Source organism: Cygnus atratus, chromosome 6 (genome assembly GCF_013377495.2).
Source record: "Cygnus atratus isolate AKBS03 ecotype Queensland, Australia chromosome 6, CAtr_DNAZoo_HiC_assembly, whole genome shotgun sequence".
NCBI lineage: Eukaryota > Metazoa > Chordata > Aves > Anseriformes > Anatidae > Cygnus > Cygnus atratus.
The window spans coordinates 13,187,046-13,199,119 of NC_066367.1; the positions used below are offsets into that span (position 1 = coordinate 13,187,046).

Genomic DNA, 12,074 nt, shown 5'->3' on the forward strand with positions numbered 1-12,074 from the left:
AGGGCCAAACGGCTGAGGCGGCGCGTGCAGCGCGTTGCCGCGCGACGCCCCAAGCAAGCGGCCGTTGGAGGGCGGCGCGCGCATGGCCAAGCTGGTGCTGGCGGGTGAGGCGCCTGAGGGGGGCGGAGGGGGGCGCGTGGAAAAATTCCAAAAAGTTTTGGGTTGCTCGAGTTCCCACCAGCCCGTGTCACCAAATCTGCCTTTGGGCGTGTTGCTGCTGCTTCCACAGGCAGGGCAAACTGCCCTCACTATGCCAAAGCGGAGCTCCTGGCTGACTACCTCCAGGCTAACTTGCCGGACTTCATGGTTCACAAGATCACCCAGCACCCTGACAGGTGGGAGGTAAGGGACTACAAACCAAGGCGAGGTAGATAACCCAGTGCTCCACGTGGCAAGGAGTGTGCCTGGCTGCAGTGTGTCTCTTACTTTTCCACATTAGCATCTTGGTACGTGGATGGAAGTGCTGCAAAAGCAGCTTTGGGAATGAGCGCCAGCCTGAGGAAAAGTTTCAACGTTGTCACTGGCAGAATATGTACATAAAATGAGGGTCACACTGAAACTGTGTTTTGCTAGCAAGAAACTGACGTTTATGTCTTATTAAGTACACGTGACTGTTCAGCCTGCTGTTTTCTGTAAATTTTTTGCATGCTGTGATTGTGTATACTTTCACAGCCATTATTTGTCAAGAGGATTTCTGGCATTCAAAGGCTTTGAATTACAACGGAAGTATAAAATTAAATCTCATATATTGGTTTACAGTGTGAGTGGGCCTTTCTAATTACTTTGCTGTATGCTCAGTTGTTCATTTTACTTGAAGTTTGTTTTACTGTAGTCCATATAAAAATGAAAAATTGCAGTATTACTTCATGAGACAGTATTGTGCTTTATATTACCCCTTATACTTTTGATTGACACCTCAGCCAATTCAACAGTAAAGTGAATGGCAATTAACCTCTTCAGCCTACCGACCCTTCTGCAGAGGTTACCTACTTCTTACCTATTTAAGGAATCCTCAAATTTCTCGCTGCTTTACAACATTTCTATATTCAGTGTCATTAAGACAATGGAGCAAAATTACAGGGGTAAAACCAAGCAGAAGTTAGTAGGACGTTTTGCTCTTTTGCTGAAATATTGCAGTATATCATCATGAATTGCTTTGTGTCAATCTGCCAATTTTTGCACACTGGTATGTGGGTAAGTTGTGAGACACTTTGTAATCATGTATTGAGAGGAAATGATAAGAATGTTACTAACTGTAACATTTAACTGTTATCATAAGTGAACAAGTATTAAAACTTTTTTTTTTTTGGGGGGGGGGTATTTACATTAGCAGTGGCTCCGTGACATTTGTGAAATGAATGGATGGGAGCACAGACAATCTCCAATCATTTGGAGAGAACTGTTGGACCGTGGAGGGAAGGGTTTGCTTCTGGGAGGAGTTAATGATTTTCTGGAATATGCTCAGGTAATGAGCTGCTTTTTATACTGTAAATCCGTATTTTACATTTTCTTATAATGTTGTTCTTTATTCCTCCTTCAAATGTAAAATAAAGCTATCCTAACGTTACCTTGCTGTGTTTGAGCTGTCATTTGATTAGAGATCACCTTTTTTTTTGTTCTTAGCACTATTATGGCATCACCTCAATGATGTTGAGTGAGGAAATGTTAGACATTGCTGAGGAGAACCTACAGGCACATGTGGAAACTGAAAAAGAGGAGGAAGAGATTAGAAATCTTACCAACCCTTTGCAAATCTGGATCACCAGGTGAAAGTAAAAAGAGTATCTATGAAGTTTCACTCAGTTTCAGAAGAATGCATTTTTTCTCATCACATATGAGGTATAACTCTCTGAGGTTATACATGAATCCACGTAGTTTGCTGATTTGAGTTAGGTTCTGCACCCTTCACTATAAGCATTCAGCATATGAATTGAAAAGTATTTCTACTTTCGTTACATTATGTTCCAGTTTAAGTGAGGGATGTGAACAGGTGTCAATGAGCTCACCAGATCACCTTGGAGGGAAAAACAAGTATTTACAAAATTTTGTAATGCAGGTATCTTACATTAAATATATTTGGAAATATTTAAATAAGTAATCAATTCCTAGCAGGTCTAGCTGTAGAAATTGATGTATTTCTCTTAATCCTAACAAAATACCTAAAAAAAAAATTGTGGTTCTCTAAGACACTAGACTTTAAATGACAGTATAACCTGAAATGTATAGGATGGAAAAACCTTCAAATGAAAGGATGCCCCAACTGTTTTTAATTTTTAACATGTTAAGATCAGAGAAAGACCATTAGCTTGGATCTTTTATTGCTCTATTTAAATATAATCAAATGTAAAGGTAAGATCTTTGTTTATTTATGTAATACTTTGAAATGAGCAGTGTACAGTGCTTAACTATGATTTTTCGGTACCCTTCTCTTATTAGTGCATCAGCTCCTATATGCTATCAGCTGATACCTCTGTTGGCGAATGGAGAAGTGTTTGGGATGACCACAGAAATCAGTATCCATTTGCTTGACACTGACGAGTTTAAGAATGTTCTTTGCGGTATTGTAATGGAAGTGGAAGACATGGCATTCCCACTCCTCCATGGTATTTCAGAGCACACTGAAATAGATAAGGCTTTTCTTCAAGCTGACGTTATCATTGTTCTTGATGATATCCTCTTAAAACGTGAAGTCCAGTCCCTTGAGAACTACATCAGAGAAGTGAGTGAGATCTGCCATGTGTATGCTCCCCTGATTGAGAAGAATGCAAAGAAAGGGGTCAGAGTAATTTCAGCAGGAAAAACCTTTGTAAACCTTAAGGCGATGATGATTATCACATATGGCCCATCCATTAATCCTGAAAATGTCATTGCTGTTGCAACAGCCTGGGAAACTGCAGCTAAAGCCATGCTGGCCAGGAAGCTGAATATGAATGCAGCAGGTGAATGTTTTTGTGTTTTGGGAGAATTTGGGGATTTCAGTGGGTGAACTTCTTTGAGAGCACGTATTTCATAGAACAACTGATAGGCTGACTTGCCTATCAGCAGATTATCTGAGAAATTCCTGTTGCACCAATGTGCCTGTTGTTTTTTTTTTTCTTTTCAGATTGCCTTTAAGCAGTCAATATTTGCATGTACAGGACTTTAAATGAAACATTGCTGTATGTTTGTGATATGATTTGTTTTCTAACAGCTAAATATTAGGTTTTTGTCTAATACATATAATAGCATTATATTAATTAAAGTTCCTCTTATAGCTTTTGGTGAGGTTTCATGTAATGTTATGGAGAACATTGATGGATTTTTCAGATGAAAACATATCTGCAATCAAGGCAGGACACTGAATTGAAGAATAATTCATTTTCAAAGGGACTTCCAGAGGTCATCTAGTCCAACCTATATTGTGAAAGTGTTTGTCTTTCTTTTAAATAATTTATGTATTATTCTCTGTTGCAGGAGTTAAAGATGTGATTGTCTGGGGCAATATTACTGGCTGTAACTACATTGACTTGTCACATACAAAACTTTACAGATGCGACAGTGCTGTTTGGGGCCCAGCTAATTTTTCACGTCCTTTGATGAATTTGATTTATGATAGGTACTGTACAAATTTGTTTTTTAAAGTAAAATTAAATAACTTTTTAACATTTGTATTTATCTGGACTGTTCTGAACATCTGAACATCTGAATTATCTGAACATCAAGAAAGATTTTTGTTTACTGATTAGCACTGTACATAAAGAAAAACCCAAGCTGAAGTGCTGAGTCTGCAAAAGAAATTGAGTAGTTCCTAGTGCTGTATAGTCCTGACTCCCCTGCCAACTTTGTTTATATTTTCCTACGTATTACATTTGTATCATATCACGAGCAGGCTTTAAGAAGTAAAGAAAAGCCAGATAGTGACTTAGATACCTAATGTGCTTGAGAAAACTTTGAAATAATACTAAACACGTATCTGCCTCTTGAAGTACCTGAATTACATTCAACATATGGCCTGAGGGAACTAATATTGACAATTTCCCAAAACAGGACTTGTTAACAGGTGTTAGAAGGATACATGGCATCTAGATAGCTTTTAGTGGAAAGAGAAGTATCAGAGAAAAGATGTTTGGAGTGAGTGGGCAGCAGAGCTGACATACTCAGGCCTGGTTGCGTGGAGCTCCCACTCTGGTATAAACCTTCCAGCATCTACTGGGTAGCCAACATTTCTATTCCATACTTGCAGAGTGCCTAGCAAAGGGGAATTACAGTTCATGGCTGGGTCCTTACATAAGAGGTAACAAATGTAAACAGTAATAATAACAGAGTTTTGACTTGACCAAATGATATTTCATAGACAAGTAATGCCTACTGTCATTTCTTGAGCTGCTTTTTGCCTGTACTTTCTGTCTTTAAGTGCCTTGCCTCCAGCAAAGTTTGAATAAGTTTTAACTGTTATCTTCTCTTGGTTTTAGTTCTTTTATCCTCTAGAAAACTACTCTTCTTACAGTCATCTTAGTAGTTTGTTGTTTTTCCTTCTTATTTTTTTTCCTTCTTTTGTTGGCAGCAGATGGATCCATTCAGAATTTCTGTCTGCACAGAGTTCATTGAGTTCCCGCGTCTGTTATTGTGCAGGAATGTTACCCGCTCATGCAGTAGCTACTGTACTAAGATACTGGTTTCATGGTTCTCCTCCTGGGGAGATTGTTTCTGTGGGAATACTTAGTAAAGGTAAACCTATTTTTGCTTCATGTATTTTCTAATAGCTTCCTTAGAGCTTTCCCCAGTAGGTATAATGGGATTTTTTTAATCAAAATTTTCAAATTAGTAAACAACTGTAAATCAGATCATAATATAATAATAGGCTGAGAGTTTGTTTCAGCGTAAGAGCCTCCATATCTAAGCAGTTATGCTATCCCAAGCTTGTGATTTGATATTCACTGCTTAAAAGCATCTCTTAGGTTAATACTGTCTTGTTGCAATTTGTCTCTTAGACTTTTACTGTAAATGCTTTTCTTACATATATGTTTCGCACATGGAATCTTTATAATTCTTAGAGCCTAACCTATACAAGCAGGTTCTTATGTAGATAGGTGGACCAATAAATGAAAATTTTCACAGCAGTCATTTAAATGTTACATGAAATAAAAGATTTAAGTTTTCTACTTTTTAAGATGTAAAACTGTTATGTGTAGATCAAACTAAAATTCAAAGTTACAGTAAAAGGGGAGCCCGTTGGTCCTCTAACTGTGCTCTGAAAAAAATCAGTCTCTATATTAAGGTCTTGCACAGCTGCAGACTTCTGCATATTTGTAGGGCTTAATCTCAACACTGGTGAGAATGTGTTTTTAATCAGAAATAGTATGTTTGAGTAATTTTTCCTTCTTCTTCAGGTCAGTTTTGCATTCCTGAAGGGATTGTCTTTTCTATGCCAGTGAGGTTCCAGAATGGTAGCTGGGAAGTCATGACAGAATTAGAAATTAATGAAAAAACACAGGAAGCTCTGGAACGCTCATCCCATGATGTGATACAGGTGATGATTTCTTGCATCTGATAGTATGCCTATTCTGCCACCTGTGGGTACATTGCAATGTAACTTTGAATACTGAGACCCTTACTACAAATGCTAGGCATGTTCAAGCTGTACATGTGTTTTCACATGTGTAAAACTGGGTGGGTGTTGTGAAATAATGTAGTATTTATATAGGGAAATGAACAGACTATTGTTCTGTTCCCCAAAAAGGAAATGATAAAAAAGGTTTACGTAGGGAGATGTAGAATTTGCACTCTGAAGTTCTACAGGCTTTGTGCAAACTGAAATATTAACTTTAATTTAACGTTTCTCTATTCTGTCCTGCTAATCTTGATTTTGCATATATTGTATCCAGAGTAGTTCTATGCCAGGAAACGTATCTTTTGGGATCCTTATGGCTGTGACTCTGCAAGAATGAAGGCCAGATTTTATTATAATAAGGGATTTTTTCAGAAAATGCAAAATCAGCAAGTGATAATTGCATCAAGAGCTACTTGTCCCATATGAAACAGAAAGAATTTAATTTGTCTAAATATTATAAAACTAAGCGGACTAGTCCTAGATTCCACATCCTGGCGTCATTAAAATATTTGTGAACTTCAGTCACAGTAGTAAATATAAGGATTATTTTCATTTGAACATATTTTAAGATTATGTGAGAAATTTCAGTGGCTAACAAGAATGGGTGGCATTGAAATCATTATTATGTTTTAATTCAGGAAAAGCTCATTGCACTAGAGAAAATAAAAGAAATGCATCCATACGGACGTGATAAAATCACTACTAAAAAAGAATTGCGTCAAGGTGGGTTTTTTCCCCATAAAAGATAACACCAAGTTTTAAGTGAGAATTTAAGTAATGAATTCTAATTTGATGTCCCTTTCCATTAAAATGAACATGAAATCCTTCAGGGAGGAACATAAGTAACAAGTGCTTGTCAGATATATCCTGACCCATGCCATAGAAAGGGGAAATCTGCATGATAGAAGCCTTATTTTGATAAGTTTCTTTTGTGTCATTCACAGATTATTAATATAAAAATTAAGCATAAATAATACATTTAGCGTAAAAATAAAAGATTTTGCCAACGTAAAGTACACATGACACATTTTATCTTAGATGATAATTAAATATATAATCTTTTTAAAACAAGTAACTATTATTAGAAAAGAACTTTCACCAGATACCCTACTATAAGATTTTGAAACTATTTACTCTTTTTTACTCCCTGGAAATAGAATTGAATTTCTAACAGAGGAAAAAATACTGTAAATTGGAAAAAATACTGTAAATAGGAAAAGACCACTGACACAGTAAGATTTTTCCTAAAAAATGCAGAATTTAATTATTCCAGTAGTTATGATCTTGAATAACTCAGACGGTAGATTCTCACTTAGATAGAAGTGTCCTTCTCTCTGCTGTCTACTTGTGTGGCACTCCTTTTCTAGAGCTGCCCCATTCTTCTTGTGGCTGCTTTAAATGCTAAGCAGAGAGCCATTCCTCTGCTAGCAGCTAACTGCTTAGTTGTGACCTACTCTGAAGGGATGAAAGACACGGACTCCTGATGGCTCTTGAACAGGAGAGTTTATTGCCCTTTTTCACTACTACATATACTTTCCCTGTAGCCCCACACGCTGTCCACGCGCCCGAATCTGTCATACAGTTGGTTAGAGACCCTCAAGACACGCACCTCGAGCCAGCCAGCAATTGGCCGCTGCCCAAAGCTCATCTTTAACACTGTAGCCAATTTACTTTATCTAGACCTTGCTCAAGTTTTTGTTTCTACCGCTTGTTTCCTCATTATCTCTAATTCAGGGACGTGTGAAACAGCGCAAAGCCACCTGCAAATTCCTTTCCCACACTATTGTGGCATCGGTATCAAATGCCATACTATTCAATATTACCTAAGTGCCTGGCTTATCTCCTTGCAGGTGTAACTATTTTAGGAGGTTAGCAAAAATCTGTACTGTTTTTGATTTTTATTTTATTTTTTTACAGGGATGGAAACCTTTCCTGCTGGCTCGGTTTAGCCAGAGATGTCTTCAGGAGAAAATGGTGAAAATTCACATGCTAAAACAAACTACAGAGAAATGCTAAACATTGTAATTGCTTTTATATTGCCTTCTTCATCCAAAAGCTGGGAGTCTGTAGGCAGAAAAATATCTCAAAAACAGTGTAAATATAACAGTTTTAATCTGGTGACTAAAACAAAACTTCTGACTTATTAATGAGTCTAGAATCTCATTCATGACCAACAAATAACTTACTTCAAACAAATAAAATCTTTCAAAAACATCTTTTAAGGTCTGAAAAGTACATACTAGGACAATTTTGATCAAAGTTGTCACACACAGTAGTAGTTTCATAAATTCAACACATTTCCACCTCTTTTGGTAGTTGCAAATGTAATGAAAAACAGTTTTTGTGTGAGAATGTGTATTCTCAGGCAAGACTGATATTTAACACAACAGTTTAACTGCATGCATCTTCTTAGTGACAAGATCATTTTTGTCTACATGATTCTATTTCATTAGTTTTGTAGGGACTGCTCATATGTTTCAAGTCAGATATACAATTAATTAGTCCTTGGCTAAACAGGGTTGTTGAGGAACTACTTTCATTTGCAGGTCTTCAGTGCCTTAAAAGATGGAGACTGTGTTAAATGAAATATCATTGTACCTGCTAATTTTTTATCAGATGTGAATGTTTAAAGCAAAATAAAAAGTTTCATGTTCTTTGAATCTGATATATGCAATTGAAATAAATTCGTTATTTCTGCTCGTGTGGAGGTTCAAACTCTTAGCAGGGATAGACTTCATTTCACTTGAGGAAAGCAAGAGGAGTTTATTTGTTCTTTACCAGTAGATATGGACAGAATGAGGAAGGATGCTATCAGTAATTTTTATAAACCATACCTGGTTTATTTCATGGCTTACTGTTCTCCAAGATGAGAGGAAAAGTTAACTTCTCTAAAACATATTTGAATTTATTTTTTTTCTGTGTGGAATATGATTTGGTAGTCCTTTTAACATTTGATTTCTTTTATTCTACCTGTGGAAATACTAGTTTATCCGACTGGGCATTTCAAACACCAACACTGCACAGCTGTTAATGAGAAATACATTGCAGAAACAGTTCGTATCTAAGCAGGCTTACTGGACTTCTGAGTCACTACTTGAGACCACAAATTTCATCTCAGAGATTTGAAGGAGAAAGACAAAAGAAATTGTCTTGGATGTCTCTTATATCCTAAATTATTCTAATGAGGTGTGCCTAGTGGCCTGGAAAGAAAGGAAATTGGGATCTCTCCTCAGGGAAGCATAACAAAATGGGAACTGAAGTTTCTTGGCTTTTGCCTAAGAGAGAAATAATGAATGAAAATAATGGGAAATCTAAAATATGGTAATATATTCAAAGTTGGTTACATAGTGATAGACTTATAAAAAACCCACAATTGTCAATACATGACTAAGTAATTTCTGGTACATGTTTTCTTTGAAGTTACTGAGTAATGATGCATATGTAGGATATGCTTAGTGTTGACTAATTCTACATTGAGAAATGAATGAAAAAGGGCCTTAAGATAAATGGATATATCTTTAAAAAGTTATTTATATATTCTTCATATTTTGACCTACTGAAGAGTATGTAAGCTTTTTGGTTGGTCAGAACAATCCTTATTCTAGGACGTTATTGCTAGAGCTTACTATTTCTTCTCTTTGTGTTGTTGCACCAACTGCTATAGCAAGCTGCTTTCTGCGTTAGTGTGCAAGCTTCCACCTCCTTTTCAGTCTCTATAGGAACACTGTTTCTCAGCAACTGGGAGACGCTTAGTAGAGAACCCCCAGTTTAGAAATATTGCACTGTAATGATAAGAAAAATTGGCTTTGAAACAAAGATCAAAGAAGTGTTATCTTTAATAATTCAAGATATTTATTACTAATTAATTAGCATTCTCTATTTTGACTGCTTAGACAATTACCTGATACTTTGATCTGGGCTGTTGCCAGGCATTTGTTGTCAACAACATTTGTTTAAAAGCAAAACCTTTAGAACTGTGTCTTGAAGTCAACTTTTAAGTGCTATAGAACTACTGGACTTTTCAGATGGTGTTCTCTGACTTCTGGCCCTTAGTAAGTAGCTGAGATAAAGGTAAGCACCATTACTGTGTTTAAGAGGAGACGTGACAATTTCAGCCTTTGAACACGATATAGGATGTTTTCACCCTTTTCAGGAAACAAATGTAGTTTATTTTATGCGTGTTTCCAATGTTGATCATACCTTGTCTAATTTCGAAAGAAGGCTTCTCTGATCAAGTCAGTTGGTCTGTTGAGTTTTCTGCCTTACTTCATCTGTTTTGTATTTCTCTGTATTTAACTTAATTATGTAGTATGTTTAATAATGCATTTTATTTCCTAAGGTACATATTCTGAGGAGCTGTATAGACAAACAAAATATGTCTAAGTAATCAAAGCACGTTACTTTTATTGCACATTCCAAGAGGATTTTAAGAGTAAGACTATTCTTGTTCTGCACTTAACAATAGTTGTGTTAATGGGATCAGAGTTTATAATTGTATAATTTTTTTCCTGTACATTTGGAATTAATGTTATAATTCTTTTTTGTTTTGTGGAAGTGCTCTTAAATATTAATAAAGGGCAAAAGTAGACAAAATACAGCACCCTGGCTGAAATAGTGTATCAGTGAATATTGTTAGTTCAGATGTGATATTTTGGTAGACAGATGTTCTTTTATATTCATATTGCATTCATTATAAAGTAGATGTGCTAATGGTGGAGTAGATCCAGCTGATTTCATCCAAACATTCCTATTGCAGTCAAGATCTGGACTCTTCCTAGAGTTTTCTATATACAAATATAGACTATATATGTTAAGAATGCTTTTCATAACTTTTTACAGGCAGGGTTCACGGGTATAAAACATCCGATGTTGTGATGTTGCACAATGACAACCAGTTCAGTAAAATATGTAAAGTTTAACTTTGAGATGCTGAATACTGTAGTACCAATGTGTTTATCCATATGGCTAATTGAAAGGGTAAACATTGCCTTGTACTGGATAGAGAGCTTGTCATCTTACGGTATCAAGTATTAATAGATTATGCATGCTGTTTAACTCAGTGAAGTCAGTGGATCTACTCTTATTAGAGTGAGCAAATTGAATTCTTATTTAAGTAGGTTTAGACTGTGTATTTTTACTTTCACATTCTCGCTTTATTTTATGTGCCTTTGGTAAAGAGACAAAAGGAGGAAGAAAGAGGCAAGTGGTGTCTTCGTAAGTCTGTCTTTTAGCAAATATGCAGAGTTTAGATTGCTACACATGGCTTTAACTGAACACTTATGTTTAATTCCTCATTTAGGATCTTCTGATTTCATTGATTTCTCCATATGGATTTTTCTGTCAACCTATGCAGAAGCATTGCCCCCATTTTAGAGGTAATTATATAAGCAAAATTTCATGCCTAGATAAACATTGGGCAGAATTGCAATCTTGTAGAACTCAAGGTTGAATCCAAGCTTTAAACCTTAGAAAGGAAGAAAACAGAAGGATAGTGAAAAAGAAACATAGTGGTATTTCTTTCAAAGAGGGACTTCAATAAAAATTGTGGCATTATAGTCTGTAATGAAGAAATAATAAAAAGCAAATTTATTATTGCTTTATTTTTTTTTTGTTTTAAATATTTATAGGTTATTTAGAGACTGAAAGACAAAGTTGCAGCTTTCACCAATTAAGATGGTGAGCAACACCTTTATGATAGATCCAAGAATTATAGATGACTGAATATTTATCCTTGATAATTGTCTAGTATTCTGTAATGTTTATGACAAATGATTAATGACTCTCACTGGAAAAATGAAGTGAAAGTTCAGGTAAGTATAGTTTTAATACCAAAATCATGGTTTACATTTCAGATAGTTTCCAATTATTTAATTTTTATTTATTCTATCAAATTTCCTTTTTTTCTACTATAAGGCATCTTTTTGAGTCTCATGTAACATAAATCTGTTACACAGTGTTTTTCAACTGTAATATGAGCTGACAGTTACTATATTGAATTCATATTTATATTTTTATGTTTAAAAATATAATGTAGCCTAGAACGTTAATGACATAAGTCCTGAGGGAAGAATTTGTTACTGTTAATATCAGTGACACAATTACTTTTGTTTTCAGAGGTGCATAAAGAAGTAGATTCATGGTTATGCTTCCTTTATCACTTCCTTCTCAGAAAGAAATGATGTCTGCTCAGCTTAACCCTTCAAGTTTGAAAATTTTAGAAAATAGACTTGTAAGCAATTGTAATCAATGGATCTTAGGAACAGTCTGGTGTAAAGGTATGCTCTATCTATCCTGAAATTATACACTATGGACTGTGTAGTAATCCTATATGTAAACACTGAGTAGTGGAAGATCTCATTTGCTGTACTTGAAACTTGAAACTTTGGGGACTGTTTTCCCTTTCATACAGTTTTGCAGCTACTGGAGTTACCCCTGCTTTATCCTGAGCAGATATCATGCAATTTTCTGGAGTTTCTCTGCACCT

The 12,074-nt window shown here is 35.8% G+C and overlaps 1 protein-coding gene across 4 annotated transcripts; it reads left to right on the forward strand.

Moving 5' to 3' along the window:
* The first annotated feature begins 6 nt into the window (after positions 1 to 6).
* On the forward strand, positions 7 to 8,225 carry MDH1B (malate dehydrogenase 1B). Of its 4 annotated transcripts, none has more exons than XM_035568434.2 (10): positions 7 to 104; positions 230 to 342; positions 1,331 to 1,465; positions 1,624 to 1,766; positions 2,437 to 2,939; positions 3,454 to 3,595; positions 4,544 to 4,707; positions 5,370 to 5,509; positions 6,229 to 6,313; positions 7,508 to 8,225. In XM_035568434.2, exons 1-10 carry the CDS (start codon positions 83 to 85, stop codon positions 7,537 to 7,539), a joined length of 1,479 nt encoding a protein of 492 aa, XP_035424327.1. In that variant the 5' UTR covers positions 7 to 82; the 3' UTR covers positions 7,540 to 8,225. The 4 variants fall into 4 exon arrangements, with proteins under 4 accessions (XP_035424327.1, XP_035424344.1, XP_035424334.1 ...); XM_035568451.2 differs by having other exon boundaries at positions 4,547 to 4,707; XM_035568441.2 differs by having other exon boundaries at positions 1,334 to 1,465.
* Positions 8,226 to 12,074: the final 3,849 nt, after the last annotated feature.

Excerpts from the sequence above, each read along its gene's own strand:
- MDH1B (XM_035568434.2), top strand. The coding sequence starts at position 83 with ATGGCCAAGCTGGTGCTGGCGG. Across the intron at positions 5,510-6,228 it reads CATCCCATGATGTGATACAG|GAAAAGCTCATTGCACTAGA; the intron begins GTGATGATTTCT and ends GTTTTAATTCAG. Across the intron at positions 6,314-7,507 it reads TAAAAAAGAATTGCGTCAAG|GGATGGAAACCTTTCCTGCT; the intron begins GTGGGTTTTTTC and ends ATTTTTTTACAG.